This window comes from Homalodisca vitripennis, unplaced genomic scaffold (genome assembly GCF_021130785.1).
Source record: "Homalodisca vitripennis isolate AUS2020 unplaced genomic scaffold, UT_GWSS_2.1 ScUCBcl_86;HRSCAF=1036, whole genome shotgun sequence".
Taxonomy (NCBI): domain Eukaryota; kingdom Metazoa; phylum Arthropoda; class Insecta; order Hemiptera; family Cicadellidae; genus Homalodisca; species Homalodisca vitripennis.
Genome location: NW_025776218.1, coordinates 76447 through 101137, shown reverse-complemented (window position 1 = coordinate 101137; position 24691 = coordinate 76447). Strand labels below are relative to the sequence as shown.

The window sequence follows — 24691 nt, the reverse complement described above, 5'->3', positions numbered from 1 at the left end:
GGCGGTGTCCTACCTGAGCGACCAGGCGCGAGCGATGCGAGCGACGCGAAAATAACAAACTATGTTTTCATGCGGATGTGTCCTGTTTTGCGATTGTTGCGAGCGAGAGATCACTCCGCGACGCGATTAGAACAAAATATTTGTTTTGATCGGTTGTCGCGTCGCCCGTCGCTAGACTTCTGTTCAATTGTTGCCATCTTCTGAGTGTGTGTCTGACATTGTGTCGAGATTCTATTGAGTGTACGTGTTTTATTGTGTAAAGATGTCGGAGTTTACAGAATGTCTAATTTGTGAAGTACAAAAGAGGAGTATTTTGTGGAACATGAAGGACAATAACTACCACAATAGGCATGCTTCGAATCGCGCATGGGAAAGCAGTGGCCATTGCTTTGGGGAAAACAAGTAAGTTTATTTGTAATAACTAAAACTATATCTGTTAAATGTTAAATTTACGACATTCAGTTATGAATTTTTTTTTTTTAATAAGGGCATAAAACACGCAGGTTATCAATGCCCGTAGGGTTAACGGACACCTACACTTTAAAATATGGTGTCACGTTATCAGTGCAAGGAATAAATAGGGGATCTCTGTGTCAAATAACATTATTATCACATTAAGACAATAAGAAAAACAACAGCAGTGAACGGAGGACTAAAACTAAATAACAAAATTAACCGAGAGGCTGTAAAGGGGCCCGATAGTTAAAATATGTCAGATAAATGATAACGTTAATAAATATAACAACATCTAATGCTAAAACCAGGTAAGTTAGTGAGGGTAGGTTGTAAAGGGACCCACCCTCACCAATAACAAATAACAAATAAATAGAAGGACAAAAGTGCCCGTCTCCTTACGTGACACCTACATATTAAGATAGTGATGTCTCTCACCTCACAGAAATTTTTAACTGTAAAGGGGTTTACCCTTGATTAAAACACAGAAATTTTCCTAACGAAATTTAAAAGATTGCGCTTAGGCGGTGCTAGTTAAGAGCCTTAAAACTAAATAACAACTCAGGGGTGAACTGTAAAAGGGCTCACCCTTACCTAAAACTAGCGGATAAATGTTTACTAAAACTAATCAGGTACTATATCACTCATATTCTGGACATTAATTTAGTGCTCTCCAGAAAACTAAAGAGCTTCGTTAAAACATCTTCTTTGTCACCAAGCAACTCATCTAACCGGCCTGGCAAACGATGTGCTCTCCTCTGCCCGGCGAAGAGGCGGCAGTCTATCAACACGTGGCTGACGTTTAACGCCATATTACACTCCGCACACTGCGGTGGATCACCACGACTCATTAGGAAACTGTGAGAGAAGCGAGTGTGTCCGATACGGAGTCGACACAGTACAACCTCCTCTCTACGGTTAGTGCGGTAAGCAGTCGACCAAGAGTTCACTTCAGCAGGCAGCAAATAAAGCACGTAACATAATGAGAACAGTGATGACATTAATATTGTTGCCAATTTTAGGGAACGATATAGCAACCACTAAAGACCACATAAAAACAGGTCGCTGTAAAATTAATCACATAATTCTATATAATCATCCCTATATACATATAAAACAAATTTTACCTATCTTAGAACAATTAACAAGAACGTATTGATAAAGAATTTAGAAAAATGTATGTAAATTATTTAGGAATTAGAAGGTATTTAGAGTAGAAACATAACTTCTAGAATAGGTCTAGGTTAGCTTCGTAAATCAGGAAAATTATGAGTTTATTTCACAAAGAGGGGTTATCGTGCTGACGATAGGCTCATGTTTACACTAGAATTAATGAAAATTTGTTGGACTGTAAGATTAAATAAAGTTCCAACTATAATGATTTATAATAGGCTACTAATTTTGATACAAAGAAAGTATATGACTAATTATTGTTCCAGATAAGATTTCAACAATTGAAATAGATAAGGTATAAATGTAGACACTTTACTTTATTATAAAAACGAATCCGATGATTATTTTAATTAAATCATTCATGTAATTATTTAAATTAAACAATGGTCTTACAAATAATTATAATAGTTGATAGTAAAATTAGTTTGACAACTTCAAAAATATTAAAATCAAAATATACAGTCTTGATGCTGCAGATAAAATTTCTAAATGAAGTACGGTAGTCTAAGTAGAATAGAAAGGTATCACCAATATAAAAAATTTTAGTAAAAATATGAAGTTAATTTCTTGCGAAACCCGTATAATGATAGGCATTATCTTTCTAAAATATAAACTCTAAATTCTCTATTACAAATAGTATTTAACTGTACAATCGAATCGAAAAAATCCATATATGTTTACAAAATATATATTACAAGGTAATATTACTAAATAAAAATATAATGCGTAAGATAAGTGTTATGGTTTTTAGAGCGTTTCTCTTTAACGGTTTCAAATATTCTTGAACAATGTAGGGATAATTCTTTAAAAGAAGACTCTGACGCCCCTCTTTAAAGCTGTTCTTTATTATTTAGCTTTGATGGGGTTTGATAATGCATACCTAATAAAGCGTTATGATGGTAATAAAGAGATTCCGTTCACTACGGTTAGAAAGTTTGATGACTGCCTTAAGTTGCATTGGATTGTGGTATTGGTTCAGTGAAACCCACTTTCATGTGAGTTTCTGAATTCATCCGCCTTTGCAACACGCCAGACTGAAAAGTGTTTGGCTTTCTACAAAATATTTCTACAAGTAATGAGCTTTTGGAACCATGACAAATCCGGTCACTAAAAGCCCTTGGAATTCCTTGATTATTTTGGCAATTACAGGATGGTTTATTTTCAAAATTTAGTATATATTACATACAAAATTAAATAAATAACTAATTGTACAAAGTATAAGAATTAAAGTAATGTTTGACTATCTAAATCTATTTAGATGAAGTTTTAAAACAATTTTAAATCAAGAAGCAACTTCAAAACTGTTTAAATAAATTTTTGTTCACTAAACAAAGATCAAGAAGATTAAATCAACCACTAGGATAAAGTTATTATGGAGGCACTGTGTGGCACAAATCTTTATAAGGTTTTTTTTTTTATTATTTTCTTCCAGATATCACATAATTTAATCTGTACTTTTTACGTAAACGCTTTAGAAAACTAAATACTCATTTGTAGATGAATAACTCTTTACTTTTCCTTACATGGTTTTAACTAATACGTTTCAGTAAAAACATGTGGGTTAAGTGTACAGCTCAGGAATTTAGAGCCATCTTGCACTGTATAAACATACAACCAGTGGCGTAGCGAAGGGGGGGTCCAGGGGGTACGGACCCCCCCCGAAATTTTAAGACATTAAAAAATGAAGCATGGAGCAGGAGAAAAAAAGAGTTATCATTACTCTTGTCTACAAACATTAAATTGATTGATTTAATTGATTAAAGTGACCGTTGTTAAAAATATAATTGTCCTTTCGTTTAAATCATAAAGTATCAAACGATACTTTTGGGCTCGGCCTTTCGGACAGTGTAGTGTAATCACGGTATTTCTATAGGGCGCGGTCACGTGACGTCGCAAAGTAACCTGAACCGTAACACGGGGAACAGTTTAAATTAGTGACCACTTCGTTCAAATTCGTCTTGGGGACTTAAAATGACCGCTTAGAATTAAGTTACGACGTTGATTTTAGGTGTCATTAAACTGTAGACGTGTATATAATTATCGAACAAAATAAAAAAAAAATCACTTTTGGTCGGAAAATACACTTGAAAAAACTCTACTGATTGGAACTTCAAACTAATTTGGACTTCAGTGATTGAGGTAAACGTGGTGTTTTCGGTTGAGTTAGGACGACGATTTTTGTTATCATTAAACTGTACGCTGTAACCTATATAATTTTCGCTCATATAATTTTTCTCAAAATTATCATACTTTATAAAAAACCCAAGACCTTGCACTATTAGTACGTACAAAAAATTAGTCAATAAATGGTTAGTAGATGCTGGGCGAGATGGATTTCATCAGTATTTTTCCTCAATCTACACCTAGATATGCTTTTTTATGTATTAAATTTCTGTTAAATTTTTGTATTACAATCAATGTTAGTCTGAGTGCTTGGTGAGTTTGTACAATCGTTTTGACTGCAGGCCAACGAGGACGTATGGTGCGTGCATGTGCGTGATTGGTGTGTGTTGTGTGTGTGTGTGTGTGTGTGTGTGTGTGTGTGTGTGTGTGTGTGTGCGTGGGTGTGCAGGTGTGGTCCAAGTCTCTCTCTACTTATATCGGCTAATTTTTAAGTCTTTCTGATTGCTCTTTTTTATGTAAGTTACAAGTTTTTATAAATTGCATTTTTAAGTCTTCAAACTGTATTTTCTAAATAAGTATATTCCTTTCAAATCTTAGATAATTTATTAACTAGATTTACTCATGTATTCCATGCTCTGGCCTTGTATGGTTTATTTTAGAGGTTAAATCTTCATTTTTCATTTGTTAATGAAAATGTTTTTATTAATGACAATTCATTTCCATATTTTAATTTAAGTTTTTTGTGTGTTATTGGTAGTGCAGATTGAGGAACTTGTTTCCCCACACACAGGCTGATGCCCATGTGGGGATAATTTCCTACAAGACATTTTTCATGTATTCTATTTTACTCTGTAAATAAATTTTGGAAATAAATCAATCAATCAATTATCGAGAAAAAAAATCACTTCCGGTCGGTAAATACCGAAGAAAAGCTCTCTACAGATTCAAGTTAAGACGATTTTGGATTTCACTGGTTGAGGTAAAAGTGGTACTTAGAATTATGTTATACTAATAACTATATAAATATCGAAGAAAATTTGAAAAAATCTCTTCCGGTCGGATAATGCACCGGAAAAACTCTACTGATAAGAAGTTCCGACTACTTTGGATTTCACTGACTGAGGTATTATTTCATTTTCCTTAGTACAGTATATTCCGATCGGAAGTGATTATTTTTGTTTTTCTATCTTGATAATTATATATTTATTAGTCGGCGTTGAATTAATACCTAAAATCAATGTTCTAACATAATTATAAGTACCACTTTTATCTCAACGACTCAACCAGTGAAATCCAAAATCGTCAAAACTTGAATCTGTAGAGAGCTTTTCTTCGGTATTTATTGACCGGAAGTGATTTTTTTTCTCGATAATTAACTAGTTAGTCGAGTACAGTTTAATGATAAAAAAATCGTCGCCCTAACTCAATCATAAAAAAACCACGGTTACCTCAATAACTGAAGTCCGAAGTAGTTGAAGTTCTAATCATTAGAGTTTTTCTTGTGTATTTTATTTCCGACCGAAAGTGATTTTTTTCCGATAATGATGTACTCGTCTACAGTGTAATGATACAAAAAATCTTCATTATTACTCATTCATAAATACCTCTATCAGTGAAATCCAAAGCAGCCGAACTTCTAATCAGTAGAGTGTTTCCGGTGCATTTTTCGACCGTTAGTTTGATCTGTACCCGAGCAACGCTAGAAAATTGCCCTCCTTTTCTAAAGGGTTTTCGGCCGTCAGTGGCCCAATGTCCCCGAAGGGGTATTTCATTTTCTCCACAGAATATAGTTGTGTCAATTATACACTTGAGTGAGGCTCTGTTTTGTTCTTCTTCTTTCTTATCCCGTGAATGCAACATCACATTGGTGCCTTCTACTCGGCCAGAATCGAACTTCGTAAAGTTTCTGTAGCTACACAAGAAAATTTGTGGTACTAGCTAGAGTTGCTGTGAGAGTTGAATTTGCCTATTACATCTTTCCACTTTCTATAAGGCGTAGTTACTGAAGCTCCATATTTTTGGTATTTACCTTTTACCAGTGAACTCATTGGCAAATAACATACAAAACGATCCCCGGTTTCGGACCCCCCCCCGAACGAAATTTCTGGCTACGCTACTGCATACAACCTGGTTATTTTTTTAAATTAATAGACCTCTAGACACATAAATATCACTATCAGATAATTAGATAAAGAGACAGTCACCAGTTTAAGAGCCTGTACATGTTTGGCTGACGCTGATTTGACATTTATTCACGTGTCTGACGGTTGGTTTATAGTGTGTTTTTATTGTGTTTTTAGTGTGCTAAGAAATATATGTTCTGAGAAAAACATTTATGGTTTGACATTTTTATACTTTTTGTTACCCTACCGATTCGACCCCGCCAAAATTAGCACGGGTGGCGATAATTTTCTTCCTTTGACAAACTTCCTCTGTTGATTAAAAATAGTCCATCAGAAAAAGTAGGTATATTTTGTGACAACTGAATTATCAGTAATTTATTCTCAAGGGATTTTACATTGTGCATATATACCTTTACTAGTTTATTGGATTTACATATAATTTATGTTTAAAATCTATGATCACCTGATTGTTTATCTTAGTATTTAGGTGTACACAGAATTATAACTTTATTATCTGACTCTTACTGGTTATACCAGTCAAAACATTAACACAATTAAAATCTTTAAATATTCCGGCTTCGCTGTGTAAGGTAATCTTTAGCCAACAGATTAAAAAACCCAAAACGTGCAGAATTAGTTACATGACAGAATGGAGAATAATACCTATCCGCCTGTAAAAGTAAGTGGAGGGGGTGGAGCTGTATCTTGATTAGCAGAAGATCAACCAATCAGCAAATCAATGTGACTAAGCAGCGATAATTATATCCCCATTATCAAATAGTTTAGTTTACTTCACATTTTGTGTTTGAGGATAACGTAAAACTGAATATAAATCTTGGACGTTTTCTGAAAGTAAGATACACTTGAGGACACAGATTTTTATATAACCAATGCCATAACTATAAACTAAAATATTAAAAAATAATAGACAGTTACCTTAATATTCAAATCAATTTGTATTTAGAAAAGGTAAATCTACAGTATGTGGACTAGATAAGCTGGTGCACAAAGTGCAACAAGCTTTGAAAATAAGGTTTTTGCTCGGGCTACTCTTTGTGACCTGAGCAAAGGCTATGATTGTGTAAATCACTCTGAATTATTGTGAAAACTTAAATATTATGGCTTTCAAAAATTGCATCTTGAATTCTTTAGATCTTAAGTTTTTGAATGGAAGCAGAAGATTTTAGTGAATAGTGTATGGTTACAGGTGGTTACAATTAAATGTGGTATTCCCCAGGGATCGGTTTTAGGTCCTCTGCTTTTTTTATTTAGTATAAATGATCTTCCAGCTTTTATTGACTGTAAATCAATTTTGTATGCAGATGATACCACTTTTCTCAACATTAACTCAAATATTGATGAGCTTAATCTTGGCACAAAGTGCTTTAGATAAGGCATCAGGTTGGTTTAAAGCGAATGGTTTTCCCTTAAATGAAGATAATATACAACATATAATTTTACTTTAAGAACTATTGGTATTGATACTAATTTTGATAAATATTAAAATCAAGTAACGTTTTTAGGAGTTCATACTGATAAAAATTTAACATGGGGATCTTATATTGATTACATGAGCTCAAAATCATCTAGGGTTATTTTTCTATTGAAAAGACTTACTAATTGTGAACCAAATTGTATTAGATCTGCTTATTTTTATTATTTCCAATCAATTTTTAGATATGGTTTAATATTTATAGAAACAGCACAAGGATAGATGAAATATTAATTTTGCAGAAAAAAGTTATCAGGATCATTTGTGGTGTTAGTTTTTCGGAACATTATAAACTTTTTATAAACCTAAAAATTCAAACTATTTTCAATTTATACATATATGGCTTAGTTTTGTTTACTTTTCATAATTCTAATAATACTAATTATGCTGATCATAGCTATAATACTGTAATAGTATTATAGTACTATACTAATTATAGTATTATACTATAATTTCTGCAGAATTGATAAAACAATTAATAGTCACCAGGTTGTTTCCCAAAAAGTTTACAATAAATTACGTCATTTAATAAATATATACCCTGAAAAAGTGTTTTGCAATAGATTTTATAATTGGCTCCTGAACAATCCTTTTTATTCTCTTAACCAGTTTTTTTGCCACATCCCACATCAATGATCATTGAAAATCAATGATAATCAACCGTTACTATTTCTAATGAAAAAATTGTAGTTTTTATTAAATTCCTATCATTGTTATAAATTGCTCTCACCTTTTAAACATTCCTTGGACTTCCACAAATACTTCAAGACCAAAATTAGCCAAAACGGTCCAGCTTAAGAGAGTAATGAACAGCAATTATTTTATGTTTATGTATAATAGATAGATAGATAGAGTTGCATATCTAGGAGTTGAGTTTATGAGAAGGTAAACTCAGCATATAATAATTATAATGGTGGAAGGGGATCAGTAAATTGACATCTTTTATTTCTAGGGTCTGGATTATATAAGTGTACAGTATCTATAAAATATGGATAAATCTGGATTCGATTAAACATATTTCTATTGTTTCTTATATTGTTAAGTGTCCACCTCATCATCTACTTGTTAATACACATGATGAAGAGAAGATAAAAGAAAGAAAGATATATTTTGCACTATTTTATAAAATTATTTTAACACATACTCATATATAACAATATAATAAGTATTTTCTATATACAATGGTAACAGTTGACTTACAATAGACAATAATACACCAAGGGTTGCAGTAGCCAGCTATGAGGTATGTATAGAGATGTAAGAGTGTATAACCCTTCAGAGACTATGCTCATCAGACAAAGTATAAACAAAAGTATTAAAATGCCTTTATTTATCCAGCAGACAAGATAATCATTTTCCATTATTTATTTCTTTGATACTTTTTTGATCTGAATGTACAGAACACAAGTATCTGTCACCCTGGATTATGGAATCTGAAATAACACCAATCTTCTTTATGTGCTATTATTCAATAAAAACTTCAATCATTATTGAATAACAGACATCGTAGCTATAAAATGAAAACCAAATATACTATTAAAATTGAGTTAATATATTTTATTGAATACAAATAATTAAAATTAAAACGATGTTGTAGAGGCAGTAGTTTTTATGGAAATGAAATGAAATTATATTATTTTATTTAAAATTATAAATATATAAAAATAAACAATCTTTTCTATAAATTTAGGTACAGTAGCTAATTTCTCTTACTCTCGAAAAAATAAGATTCTGAATGAGTTGGCTCATATTTATTCTCACAAGAAAGCACTCTGCACGTTTTCTGGAATCACTTCAGAAACACACTCTGATCCATCTCGCCTTTTGCACAGACCAACCCCTCCCCCCACAGCAATTACACCTGAAAAGTTATGTTACCTGTGGTCAGGCTCTCCACAAAATATTCATATTATTGCTCAAGCAACATTATCAATTAATCATATTCCAGAGGAATCCTGTTATCTCCATGCATATCTGTTTTAAACTAGTTACTTCCTTGACCCATCATGTAACCAAGTGTGCCTGCCTACAGAATTATAATCAATTATTGCTCTCTATAAAATACAATCCTAGGATATTAAAATATTTCAAATTAATTTTATGATGTTATTTTTTTATTTTCCTCTGCTTAGGTAACTTTCAAATTAACAAAATGAATCTATAATATTGTTCTGTATAACAGAGCAATTGATATAGAGAACAAATATAATACCAGTATAAAATTTGGATCTTACTTTGACTACTTTGTAAATTACTAGTAAGCTGAAAGCCATGCTTCTACTGTTTCTCAGTTTTGACTAGGTTTATTAATTCCCCAAAAAAATCCAGTAAAAAAATTTAGAAGAGTAGTTTTGTAAAAAATAAATATAACGATAGACACATGGAAAGAAAGTGAAATTATTTTCATACAAAATACAATTTTCACAAACAAAACAGCAATACATTTAAATATGAGATCTAGCTTGACTAAAATACTATAGTATGTGATAGTATTAGTTGTTATTATTCATTCTTCTTTATATGAATAATTATAGAATAACATTTTTCATCATTATATTATAAGATGTGTGTTTATTAAAAACAGGTCTAAGCTTAACCCAGATATGCCTAGTGACCTATATTTAGGACACTTGTAGTGTTCTCCATAAAGCTTACTTCTGAAGTAGTTTTCAGCTTTTTCCAACAGGTGGCAGGGTGGTTGCTGTCTTCAGTAAGAGCTACTGAATGCATCTGAGCAACAATCAAGTGAATGCTTCAACTAGTTTGTTTCTTTAGACTAGTTTACAAATTTAGGATTTCCAATCAACTTCATGAGCTCTGCGCCATGTGCGAAAAGTAAGTACAATACTATTATTTCGTAGTTTTAAACCTATTTAAGTACATTTCCTAATAACTGACTAACTAGTTATTACATTTATCTTGAAATGTGACCGTTCTAAATTCAGACCGTTTATAGGTTATGTTTGGAATTGGCCCGTCCTACATGTAGTCCAGTAGGCATATGTACAACAATAATGCTTCCCACTCTCAAATGAGTTTCGACCCTTGTATTTCAAGTCGTGACTTAGTAATTGGGTTTAAAAAACTTTTTGTTTTTAAGCATCAATACAATTTTTTACAGTTATTTTATAAAAAAATTCTGAAAAAACCTTGTTATTTATCGTACTTTGAATTTTTTAGGAACTTGAACCTTCATGAAATTTTGACGATGCTAGAAGATGAAGAGATCCAAGTGCCACCTGATGAAGAAATTGGCGTATATATTCAGCCACCAATCAATGCAAATGATGATGTCACTGATGAGGATTCTGGGGATGAGGACATGACTTCAATCCATCATCTTCCAGGAAACCAACTATTGGCCCCGGCTGAAGTTTCCCAAGAATTTGAACTGAGTGACAACAAAGATGAAGAGGATCCTTCTTTATTCACAACCAACCTTACCCTCTAGTTCAGCGAAGATGGACATAGCACAGCCACCAAATAAAAAAGTAAGACGAATTCAGAATTTCACTGAAGAGAAACCAGCAAAAAAGGTTAGTAAGCCATTCACCTAAAAAGCAGTACAAATGGGTCAAAGAGGACCTAAAACTAGATGATTACTATTTGGAGTAATAGACAGGAAGTACAACAAAAATTAACACCAATGGAACAGTTTTTCTGTATTTTCGATGATGATATTGTAGATTTATTAGTTGAGAAAACAAATCGTTATGCGGCATTACATAACCGTTTAGGTGATGTAACTGTCGATGAAATGAAATGTTTCATAGGAGTATTGTTGTTGAGTGGTTATGTTCCATTACCTCGAAGACGAATGTTTTGGGAAACAGCTTTGGACACTCGCAATGAATTAGTTGTAAATGCAATTTCTAGAGACAGATTTGAGTTTATTATGTCAAATTTGCATGTTTGTGATAATGACAACCTCAATGCTGATGACAAGTATGCAAAAGTACGTCCATTGTTTGATGCATTGAACAAAACATTTTTTGATTACGCACCACATGAGGAACACCACTCAGTTGATGAGTCTATGGTCCCATATTTTGGGAGGCATGGTTTGAAACAATTCATCAGAAACAAACCTATTCGCTATGGTTACAAAATTTGGGTTGGTGCTACACCCAATGGCTATGTAGTTTGGAAAGACCCCTACCAAGGGAGCAGCCACACCTTGGACCCTCAGTATGAACACTTGGGCCTTGGTGCCAGTGTTGTTTTGCAGTACTGTGATGTTCTGAAGAAGAATGGTGATTTCCCGTACTTCTTGTATTTTGATAATTTTTTTTCTGGTCTACCTTTGTTTGAGAAACTGTCCCAAAAGAATATAAGAGCTATTGGTACGGTGAGAGAGAACAGAATAGCAAAGTGCCCACTGACTGATAGTAAAGATTTGAAAAAGAAAGAAAGGGGAACTTTTGAATACGAAAAAGTATGTGATGAAAATTTAATTATTGCAAGATGGAATGACAACAGTATTGTCACTGTTGTTTCAAATGCTGTTGGTGTACAACCCATACATCAGGTAAAAACGCTTTTCACTTAAAGCCAAGAAACATGCTTTCATCCCTCAACCAAACCTCATACACCAGTACAACAAAAAAAATGGGCGGAGTGGACCGGTGCGATCAAAATATGAGCCTGTACCGAATCCAAATCAGAGGTAAGAAGTGGTATTTCCCTCTGATCTGTGACTGCATTGACAGTGCAGAACAAAATGCCTGGCAACTTCACCGCCATGCGGGAGGGAACCTTGACCACTTGTCTTTCAGACGCAGACTTGCCTGTAACCTGCTAGAAACATTTGGTAAAGGGTGCGCGTCAAAGGCTGGGACGGCCATCGAAACAATCAAAAGTGGACTCCAGGTTTGACAGATTGGACCACCTTGTTGTTCCTCAGGAAAAGCAAACGAGATGTGGGCATTGCCATGCCAAGTGCACTACCAGATGCCAAAAGTGTGATGTTGGTCTTCATACTAAATGTTTTATTGATTACCACACAAAGCCATAAACTACAAATGCACTTACTAAAAATTTTATTTAAGCTTGTTTTATATATCTTTGTTAAAAAACACAGTTGAATTAAGTACATAAAACATATATATCCAATGTAAATGTAACCCTTCTAAAAATAAAAAGCATTTTTGGAATATTTTAGCATTTCACTCATATTTTCCTACTGTCCTATATATAGGCCACCCATTATTTACTAAACGACGATGAAATTTTTTACAATTATTGTTAAAATGTGTTGAAGAATACATTTATAGTATAAAAAAAACTGTAGAATTAAAAAAAATTAAAAAAAAATAATTCAGGCATATCTGGGTTAAATAACTACAAAAATTCTCAAATACATTTGAATGTTTCATTTGATATACAAGCAGCTTATTCAGAAGAGGTGGGAGGCCAAAAAATCTTAAAAATTAATGAAATCATTCAATAGATTAATAGTTTACTTTTACCATTACCAATTAATTTACTATTTATCAATTTTAAAACAAATAGTAGAGTTAAAATATTTATTTAGGAGAAATATATTAGTGTATATTGGTTACTTCCTTCCAACCCTAAAGCTAAAGCCAGTAAGGGGAGGGAGAATAGAGATTCAACCCCTCCATCCATCCTCAAAATACAAGAATGTTGGGGTTTCATGAGATCCAAAGTTCATAGTTAACTAACCTTCCAGGAATTTTTTCTGGCCTTCCAAACATCGACTATATTATAGTTGCGATAAGTGTGCAGCGAATCACAATGTAAATCACAATCAATGGAAGCTATGTCAGAAAATTGTAATTTACACTTGAAATATAAATATTTCTATATATTTATGATAATATAAATGTATCATACAAGTTTGTAGAAACATATCATATTCATACGATAATTAAATTCTGGTATCATTATCCATTCTTGGATATTTAACATATGTTTAAGTTGAGGATGCAGTAGTTATTACAGCAGATGGAATTCTCAGATAAGCATCTCATATAAGGTTAGAGAAAGTTAAAAAGCTTATTTCGTCTCAATATATTAGACAAGGATATTTTATTATGCGCGTTACTATAAGTAGATTACAAGGAGCAGTAAATAAAACTTTTAATTAAATCCCTATAACTATGTCTTGAAAATTATATCTATATTTTCTAACTGTAACATCCAACAGTCTATACTTAAAGTTTAAAAAAAATAAAGTTCGATTTACTCTCTCTGTCTGTCATATTTAAAATAAGAGGTGGGTTTAGCCTCCAAACTCAAATCCTGAATAAGCTACTGTTGGATACATTGCAATTTTAAGCCTTAGCAAATACAGGAACAGGAACAGGAAATGAAGCAGTTCTAAACACTCCAGCGGCAATCACAGCCAGAACTACAATTTCCAGAATTGCCTGAAACAATTAGTAAGTAACATAAATATTAGGTATTAGGCTAAAAACTCAGGTTAATGATAATATATCTTATTAAAACATTTTGTACTGAACTATCCAAAACTATGTGAATGACTTTTTAATATATGTATATTATACACACAAGTTCAAGTTCTATTAGGTCTTAAGACTGTTCCAGGACTGTCCTGAGATTTTATAGACTTTCTGTTCCCCTAGCTCTACAAGTAAAAGATCCATCTTATGTTATACAACAAAGGATTCTTTGTTTTAAAATTTTATTCACCATCATACACAACAATTTAATATTGGATATCCACTTGAAAACTTTTTGGCTACAAGCAAGGTCACTTTTGTTTTTTTTGCTCTGTTGGGTTTGTGTAGCTCAACTTTTATATTAGAACATGCCAAGTTTAGTTGATAATATTTAAAACATCACGGGATATAAGAATGTCATAAGAAGATACACAGTTTTAAAAACATAATTCTAAAGTAAAAGACTCCACCTTATTTTTGATGAATATGAAACATGACATGCAGTTTGATGAAACTTTTTACAGTATGAAATAAAGATTTGTTTTCATGCTATAAATGGCCATTTTCAACCAAAGCTTATGTATGAACATAAGCAAATAAATAAAATGGAAAAATAGGGTGTGGAAAATGGTTTTTTGTTCTAATAATTATAAACTCTAACAAAAAACATGATTAAAATGTTCAAAATGTATATTTTTTTGTTTTAAAATCATGTAGCCATTAAAAGCATTACAGCATAGCTTCTCATTTTAAAATTCATGTAAGTACAAATATTAAAAAAAAATGACGATCATGCACCATAGTGATGAAAAGTTTCTTTTGTTCTGAATAATAATAACTAATAATTTTTAAGATTGCTTGAGTTAATTTAGCATAGTCTTTCCACAACTTTAAACATACAATAATCTTCCATTTACATCTATGGTTGTAGTTTCAATTATTATGTACAAAAGAATGTTAACCTTTTAATAGACACACCTTAAAATTACATATATAAAATGACTGGTGTTAATATTTTCAAATATTTGAGATTTAAACCTTTAACCTTTGGTTTCTGGTATATTAAGGGGGCTGGCCCAGTAAAAAAAAATTTTTTTGCAAATTTTTTTTATATTTTTTAATTTTTCCTTGTTTATTTACAATTAATTTAATGTAAATATCATGGGCATACGATTTTTTTTGGCTGAGTTACAGGTAAAAGTGTAAACGTATGTCAGACAAGACTTTGTTTTGATTCTATTTTCCAGTCATTCATATGTAGGCACATTTACCCGTTACCAACAAGCAGTTGCTTCAAACAGTCTTGGGACTTTTAAACATAAAAACACTATCCCCAAAGCCATCATGCTGGAGATAAAACCAATATTTGTAGACCTAACAATGCCAAACCTCCTCCAAAGATGACTTATGGGAAAAACACAGAACTCCAACGAAAGTTTCAGCAGTATTTTGTGGTCACTGTGTCCTAAAAAAGGATTTGCAGGAAGGGATATTGTGGAAATAGCTGCTCATGAAGCTTCCCTGATATTTAATGAAGGGAATAATGCAAAGTCAAAAGTGCTAGACCACTTGAAAATCAAACCCGGAAAACACTTCAACAGCTGCATGGAGACTTTTGACGTTCGACGACGAGTGCGCGACGCAAATAAAAGAACTATGTTGGCAAGTCTGGAAGAAAGGAGAGCAAGGAGAAGGCTTAGAATAGAAAAGGAAAGTCAAGACAAGGAAAAGGAAGGTGTTTCTTATGCTGCTGGAGCATTTGAGAGTACCATTTTAGTAAATTTATCAATAAAATATGTTTGTTTGCGATTTCCCGAAACATTGTTTTTTTCCTATTATTTACATCATAACTCCAAAAGTATTGGAGCAATCTTCACCAAATTTTCACCAGATCTTCATTTTAGCTGTGTAAATGGCTTGAACTAAAATTAAAATGGTGAGTAAAGTATTTCTTATATTCCAAGCCTATTACCTTCTAAAAACTCAAGTTTTTTTGGTAAAACTACTTTAAAATTCAGTAATTTGTTTTATTTGTACATTTTTTGATATATTTTTAGTTCAGGCCAAGAAACTATTGCCTAGGAACAAGATACATTTTATTTTGTGAAATTATCTTATAAGGTTGATTATTTATCATGTTAAAACCATTAGACTAAAGATTTTTTTTTGCAAAAAAACAAAAATTAAAAAAAATAATAAATTTTATATTTAAAATTTTGCTTTTTCTTAAGTGTGTATAAAAAGTCTATTTTGACTTAACCTGAAAGTTTCAAACAAATTGGGCAATATTTGACTGAGTACAAAATTGTTTTCCAAAACCATGCAAAAGTGATTGCGATACTGGGCCAGCCCCCTTAAGTTTTTTTAAATTTTGAATTCATTTCCTACTTTCTTCATTGTATGATTAGATATTTTAGGAATGTATACGTTTATTTCAACTGTTTCTATTTATTAGAGATGTAGCCTCAAAAAGTGTTTAATAAAAATATATACAATAATAAACCTTTTTAACACTTTTGATATATTTTTTATTTCGTAAGATATACATTTCAAATTCTAAGAATTCATCATCAGGTACTTGTTCTTGGACATACAATATTTAACGATTTCAAGATAGCTGTTAGTTCTGCTGTGTATATTGAAGATTCAGGAGTGAGGCAGAATTTGTACTCTCTATTGGAAGTGACAAAGGCACAACCCGTTCCTGCCTCACTCTTTGAGCCATCTGTGTAGATGACATCGCAGGGTGAACAGGATGACAATATTTCTCTACAGGAGCTTGTGGACACAGTGATGCGTCTTGCTTGTTCAACTGTAATAACGACAGTATTACATTGGGAGTTCTGACTGTCCATGGTGGTCTATCCATCTCGTGACATACTTCAACATCAATCGCTCTCATGTCCACTTCTGCGAGATGTAACAGGATTCTAATGCCAAAGGGTGCGGGGGCATTAGGCTTATTGTGGTACAAGGGGGCAAGTGATGTGTCTAGGGCAACCTCAAAGGCCGGATTTTCTGGCCTTGATTTTAAACTAAAAAAATAGTTCATAGCCAATTGAACACGTCTGAAAGATAGGGATGGCTCACCACTCTCAGCTAAAAGACTGACAACGGGGCTTGAACGAAAAGCCCCAGTAGCCAGTCTGACAGCAGAATGATGGATTGAGTCCAACATTTTAAGGGCTGTTGGCTTGGCAGAAGAATAAACCTGTGATCCATAATCAATACAAGGTCGAAGATATGCTTTATAAAACTGAAGCATGCATTTTCTATCTGCGCCCCATTTCGTTCCGCTTAGAGCTCTCATCGCGTTAAGTCTCTTTAGACATTTCGCCTTAAGTTCTTTAATGTGCGGAACCCACGTCAGTCTGTAATCAAACCACAACCCCAGGATTTTCACACAGCGACTCGCTGGGATTATTATTCTATTTATCCTAAGAGTTGGATCAGCCACGTTCCTCAGTCGAGAAAAAGTAATACATTTAGTCTTTGAAGGAGAGAAAGAAAACCCGGTTTGGTTGCTCCAATCTTCAAGACGGTGGATGGTGAGCTGAAGGTACCTCTCTGCAGTAGCCAGCCTCCTGGCAGGGACAAATACAGCAAAGTCATCTACGAATAGAGATCATCTGACAGGAGCTCTGACGCAGGAAGTGATGCTGTTTATGGCCACAGCAAAGAGAGTACAACTAAGGACACTCCCTTGAGGTATACCGTTCTCAAGAATTTTGGTGTCGGACAAATGAGTTCCCAGTCTTACATTAAAAGAACGTTCATCCATAAAACCTTTAATAAAATATAACATATTACCGCCGACGCCCCAATTTGAAAGGGTATTTATAACTCCCCTACGCCAAGCTGTATCATACGCTTTTGTAATATCGAAAAACACAGCAACAAGTTGCCTCCGTTCAAGGAAAGCATTCAGGATTGACGACTCTAGACACACTAGGTGGTCTAGAGTTGAACGGCCTTGACGGAAACCACATTGCTGTGGAGACAGGAGATTATTGTGTTCCAGGAACCATACCAGTCTACGATTTACCATTCGCTCCAGTATCTTACAAAGACAACTGGTAAGCGAGATAGGCCTGTAGCTAGTAGGGGAAAACTTGTCTTGGCCAGGTTTGTATAATGGTACAACGTAAGAGTTACGCCATGAACTTGGAAAGCTGCGTTCTTGAAAAATTCTATTGAAAAGGGACAAGAGGCACGCTTTAACCTCTACAGGAAGGTTTCTCAACATGGCGTAGTGGATGTCGTCAGCACCGGGAGCTGAGTTTATAATGGGAGAAATAGCAGATTCTAGTTCGTCAAGGGAAAACAATAAATTTAAGGGACTTATATAGTTATTTTCATTTATGGGCTGTGCTTCATGTTGTACTTTATATCGCTGGAACAAAGGACTGTAGGACGTAGTCCTCGACACGTTAGAGATGGACGAGGCCAGAGCGTTTGCCACATCTTTCGGCTCGGTTAATATGGTGTCGTTCACCCTTAAGCCAAGAATAGGCAGAGGTGGCTGTCTTCCGCAAACTGCCTTTAGTCTCCTCCACACCAGAGATAAAGGGGTGGTACGGTTAATCGAAGAAGTAAATTCCTTCCACGAATTTCGTCGACATCTTTTAAATATGAGTCGAGCTTTAGCTCTGGCAAGACGAAATCGTGCGAGGTTTTCCTCGGTCGGAGATCTATTAAATATCCGCAAGGCTTTCCTGAGCTCCCAAAGCGATATCCTACACTCTTCTGTCCACCAAGGTAAGTTTCTTCTTTTGATGATTCCTGTTATTTTTGGAATACTTTCTAGAGCGGCGCTTGAAATAGCAACTGTTATATTGTTGACGGCGGAGTCTATAGCTACTGATGTTGAAACATCTGGTGCCTGTAAAATTTTTTTAAATTTGTCCCAATCTGCCTTATCAAGCACCCATTTAGGTCTTTGGGGCACATTACCTGGAATATCGAGAACTTTAGTTATGACCGGTGCATGGTCGCTACCGTAAAGGTCAGAGGAAACTGACCAATCGAAGCGGTAAGCAATTTGTGGTGTGCACACGGTTAGGTCTAATACTGACCAGGAACCTGTTCTCGGGCAAAGATAAGTTGGCGAGCCATCGTTCAACAAAACAAGATTGAGATCATCAAGGACCTTGGAAACCATGTTGCCCCTTGGAGAGCAAGTAGTAGAGCCCCAAACACGATGGTGGGCGTTCAAATCGCCCACAAGTACGAAAGGATGAGGCAATTGATTAATAAGGTCCAATAGATCTCCTCTTGGATTCTGGTGGCGGGGGGATATAAACACAACAGATATGTAATTAAACGGTATGTCAATCTTTATGCATATTACTTGTAGAGGTGTGTTCAGAGGTACCTCCACTGTATTCAGAGAAGGATTCGCGAGAGCCATAACTCCTCCACATGCATGTCCGTCATTATGGTTGTCATGGCGGAAGATATCCCATCCCCTGATGGAAAATTGGCATGCACGGTGAAGCTTGGTCTCCTGAATACATATGACATTTGGTTTTATTTGTGATGCTAGTAGGTTCAGGTCTTCCAGATGGCCTCGCAGTCCGTTAATATTCCATTGTATAATATTCATTTAAAATTAGGTTTTAAAAGTAATTTTGTTTTTTGTTTTTTCCTTGATTTTGTTTAAAATTTACAGTAGTTTTTTCAATTTCTGAATGTGGCCTAAGGTCGTCATCAAACAAATCCTCCTCCATTAGGCTGGATTTGGAGGACTGGTATGAGGGAGGGGTTCTGTTGGCACCCTTTGACCGTTCGACCACTTTAGAGGCAATTTTTTTATTTATCCCAGAAACAAGTCTTTGGCGTACTTCCGGAGATATATTTTTTCCCCCGTCACGCTGGAACCTCCAGCATTAGGGGTTTTTAAAAATTGAGCAGCAACCTGGCCTTCATTAGACTGTTGCTTGTTAAAAGTGTTTCCGTCCCTTGGTTTGAGTAGGTGTAGCCGGTCTTACAGACACAGAAGGTGCAAGTTCTGGTATATCAGTGCCTCCACTACGTGGGAAGGTTTTGGCACTGATTTGTTGTACCAAGGCAGCAACCTGTTGCGTTAGTTCTCTAACCATGCCTTCCAGAGCTGAGCAGGAAGCACACGGTTTCGGTTGCACAGGGACAGAGGCAGCCTGAGAATAGGATACGTCCTTCTTCGGGGTTTGTCCAAGTCGTTTCCTATACTCTTTACGAGCATCGCCGAAAGACAATTTCTCGCTAGTAACTATTTTCAGCACTTCCTTTTCTTCTAAGTGTACTTTACAGCTGCGAGAGCTTGAAGGATGCTTGCCCTTGCAGTTGACGCACTGTTCTTCGCCACCGGCACAGTCCTTGTCACTGTGACCACTTTTTCCACAAAGACTACATGTTTCAGGGTTATTGCAAGTTTTGCTCGAATGCCCAAAACGTTGACATCTATAACACCTCTGAGGATTTCTAAAGTATGGGCGAACTTGTAGAGAAAGATATCCTGCTCTAATTGTGGCTGGTGGGTGAGGAAGGGCAAAAGTCAAAATGTGACCTGGTGTAGGTGTCGGTACACCGTGTTCAACCTTCATTATTTTCACCACATCAGTCACAAGACAATCTTTCAGTTCTTCTTTCAACTCTTCAATTGAGCAACATAGCATATCGCGACAGAATACAATTCCTTTGCAGAAGTTTAATGTCTCATGAGGATGGACAACGACTTCTACTTTGTCGTAAAAGGATCTCATGGAGAGAAATTCTGAGCCTGTGGAGCGTTCGCAGCCTCTACCAAGATGCTTCCATTACGGAGCTTCCTAACAGACGACGGCGAGCCGCCCACTCCGACTAGAGCCTTGTTAACAAGGAAGGGGCTCGCCTTTGCCAAGTTCTGAGTTTCGTCTTTGTGTTTGAATATTAGAAAAAGTGGGGTGGGAAGATTTTGAACATTAATTTTCTTGTCTGCAGTATTTCTCTGTTTGTTTGTTTCCTCTTCAGATTCTGAAGAGAGAGCACGCTTCTTTTCCAGATCCATAGTAGAATCTCTTTCTACAACTCTATTTTTTTGTTCTTGAGAAGGGTTTAGGGTAGCCTTTCAATATATGAACCAGCGCATCGTGATTAAAGGTGCAGGCCGAGACATCGGGAACGGGTATACCCTCGGGAACCTGTCAGCCAAAGCTTGGCAGGGCACCCTACCCCAGTTCCTCGGGGCTCGATGTTATCTCGTTTAAACCGAGTCGGGAATTCACGCACGACTCGGGCTCGCACGTGGCAACAGAAATCTCCGACATTTCTGTCCAATAATCACTTCCTGACCAGGGACCGAAGTGGCTGGCACCAGGATTCATACTACCGTTTGCTTCGGCAGAGCAAGCTCACATCAGCTCTCTTCTGCTACACCTTCTCAGAGTGTAGCAGTTCAAGCACTCCCCGCAAACAATAGCACGATCCAGTCAGGAAAAGGGAGGAATTAGGAATAGGTAGGATTTATGGATGAGACAGGGGAAAGTGCCAGGATTGGAGATGTGTCTGGCACTAGCTCGGGATACGAAAGGTCGCCAACCTTTAAACATCAGAGTAAGACGTCCCCCTACGGGCGAATTAATTTCTTCCATTTTGTATATGCCGTAAGACTGACACAGTACGTAAGTGTATATAAACTAATGCTGTATGGACAACAAGTTTGCAACACATTAAAAGGCGTTTTAAATTTCAATAGTATGTATAATTATACAACATTTAAGTACAATGTTATTTGGACAATAAAAAAGTAGCTGGCATATGTGGCAGTATTTGCTACAGTGAGGGATGTTCCTTGAAGTACTTAGCAAATGTTCTCCTCGTGGCTGCAGCAAGCCTTGAGACGGCATTGGCACTCCCTCCCTCGCCTACCACCCAACACTCCTCGACTATAGACGACCGGTCGGTTGTCTACGTCACCACCTTCCAGATCTTTAATGACGTTATGTAACAAAGTTATGGATTTGACAATGTGTACTGCATTTTCCACATTAGTTTCAATGGACTTTCCCAACAAGTTGAATTTAGAATGAATAGCCCCATACGAACACTCTACTACCATCCTAGCTCTTGATAATCTGTAATTAAAAGTTCTATTTTCTGCACTATTAAGCAGAGCTGGGCCGGGGAATGGCCTGACAATATACTCCCGCATTGGGAAACCCTCGTCTGCTACCATAACGAATGGGGCCTTTATCGAACTTCCTGGTAATATTTTTGGTTCTGGGAGTTTAGTCTGCCCGCTCTCAATGGAGTCGTGGAGTGTAGAGTTAGTAAATACTCCAGCGTCATTTTCTTTTCCAAATGACCCCACATTTACCATAATAAATTTGTAATTAGCGTCAGTTAGTGTGAGTAGACCGATGGAATAGTAAGCGTGATGACAGTAATGCATCGAACCGGATTTTGGAGGGCGTGTTATTCTGACGTGTTTCAGATCGAGCGCTCCAAAACAGTTTGGAAATTGCCACTTCTCCCAAAAAGTCCTTTGCAATTGTTTCAAACATCTCCGTAGTAGGCTGCGGCATGTGTATCCCAACTAATTTATTCCAAATTGCTTTGCATACTTCAATAACAATAATGGCTACTCGACTTTTGGAAATCCTGAACGTAAATGCAAGCTGCCTGAATCTCATTCCCGTTATTAAGTGCCTGTAACAAACAAATATAACAATATCATGAAAATACTTTTCACTAGTAGGTTAGGCCTATTTTTATTTATTTTTTTGTTACAGGCGAGACTGTGAAAGGCAAATGGAAAAATTTAAGTGACACGTTTCGCAGGGAATTGAAGAAAGTCCCTGGTTATCGGTACGGAAGTGACGGTGACCAAGCCCCCAAATACACTGGACATTGGCCATATTTTGAAAGGATGCTGTTCCTCAGAGGTGTAATGACGCCAAGGCCTACTGATTCTAACATGTCAGTTACTGATGAAGAGCGAAATGAAAATAACATTGATACCATAACCCACGAATCCGATCCTGATGACCCTGGTAATTCAATTCAATCTCATGTTGATGATGTTGATGTCGGTAGCAATTCAGAAGTTTCACGGTCCGTTAAAAATCTATATAGTCTACTAGCAACAATGACCAGGTACAAAACGGCACCTTATATATCTAAAAAGACGTAAATTAACTGGTTCAGAGCAATTTAAGGCTGATATTTTGGCCCTAGAGGCTAAAAAGATTAACATGCTCGAAAAAGACAGTGACCAGAATGATGACGATTTAAATTTCTTCAAGTCATTGCTGCCACATATGAAAACTCTACCAGCAGTAAATAAATTATTTTTCCGCAGTAAAGTTCAGAACATGCTTGCTGAGGAAATGATGAACGCCAACCGGCCCCATTACGCTACATTTCCAAATACATTTGTTCGTACTACTCCACAAACGCCAGTAACTACGCCAGAAACTACTTCTCATGCTACTACTAGTTCAGGAAGGACGCCAGCAAGTACGCCTGACGTAATTGTACATCAAGATCTTAACACAGACGAGACTCAATCTCAATCTATCTTGCTATGGAATTTAAATTGACACTTAAAACCTTACAAAGCTTAAATGTTAATCGTTCTTTTGTGTTTCCTATTCTGTATATACTCATATTGATGGAGCAATTAAAATGATTTCCTAAACTCTGTTCGTTTTTTTATACCTTCAGAGGATATATATACCATAACATGATTAAAGTTTATAACTTTAACACGTAAGTACTATTTTACAGCGGTTTTGTACTTAAAAGTCTATATTGATAGTGAAAAGAGCCATTTACCTACTCATAATTCTAAGTAAATTAACAAATCACATATAAATATTGTAATCTTATTAGTTACCTCAAAGTCAGCAAGAGTCGTTCCTCCACGGAGATCGGGTTTTGAAAATTCGTCTCCTTGTATTTGAATTCACTTCTTATAACATCAGCTATATAAAAAAAGTGGTCGGTAACATTCCAGTGTATGAATGAAACAACACTGGATCCTTTTCAGCACTTTTCAGTTCATGGAAGAGGTGGTGATATTCCCCGTGACAAGGCCTCTGCAAATAAATATCAATCCGTCGGGTTTCTAACCGTTTCTGTTAGTACTTTAAATAAACACTTTCACAAAACATAATCTTACGGAGGAGTGACATGTTTACGTGGTCTCAATACTGGACTTGTCGCTTCACTATCCGCTCAAGTAGGACAGTCCCGTCGCACGCGCGAATATCTCGTCGCTCGCATCGCTCGCGCCTGGTCGCTCATGTAGGACACCGCTTTAGTTCCTCTTGATAGAATCCTCCTTTAATGACATTTCCTTTATCATCTCTTAATATATATGTAATAGGTTTCGTTAACTGTACTTTATATACAGTATATATTTCATTGCTCCATTGAGGAAAATAACCTTTAGTAAACACTTTAGATTTTTTGCTTACTCTAACTGGATCACCAACTTTGAATCTCTGTTTTAACTGAGGAGTTTTACGGGTTTTAACAATCCTTAATAAAATATCTCTCTCATTTAGATTTGTTACATCAACAGGTTTGACTCCTATAGTTTCTGGGAACAGTATTGTTATATACGTTTAAAAGCTTTGGTAATAAACCGCGCCAGCGGTAACTACCTTGTTCACTAAACGCTCTCCACATTTTACTTTTCAGTGTGCGGTTAAACCTTTCAACGATTGCCGCTTTTTTATCTGAGAATGTATGATAATGATTTATATTGTACTTATTTAGTAACGATTTCACTCTAGAATTGAACCATTCAGTTCCCTGGTCAGTCTGAAAATGTTTCATAGGATATTTTAATAATATTGGTATTAGAGCTTTCTCAATTTCAAGCCCACTTTTAGACTTCACCGGTATATAGCAATTGCAAATTTACTGAAACAATT

The 24691-nt window shown here is 35.5% G+C and overlaps 1 protein-coding gene across 1 annotated transcript; it reads left to right on the top strand.

Moving 5' to 3' along the window:
• The first annotated feature begins 202 nt into the window (after positions 1-202).
• Positions 203-23460, top strand: LOC124370335. The gene is made up of 4 exons (XM_046828625.1): positions 203-402; positions 10546-10760; positions 22541-22801; positions 22905-23460. The coding sequence occupies exons 1-4, from the start codon at positions 263-265 to the stop codon at positions 23348-23350; spliced, it is 1062 nt and encodes a 353-aa protein (XP_046684581.1). The 5' UTR covers positions 203-262; the 3' UTR covers positions 23351-23460.
• The last annotated feature ends 1231 nt before the right edge of the window (positions 23461-24691 follow it).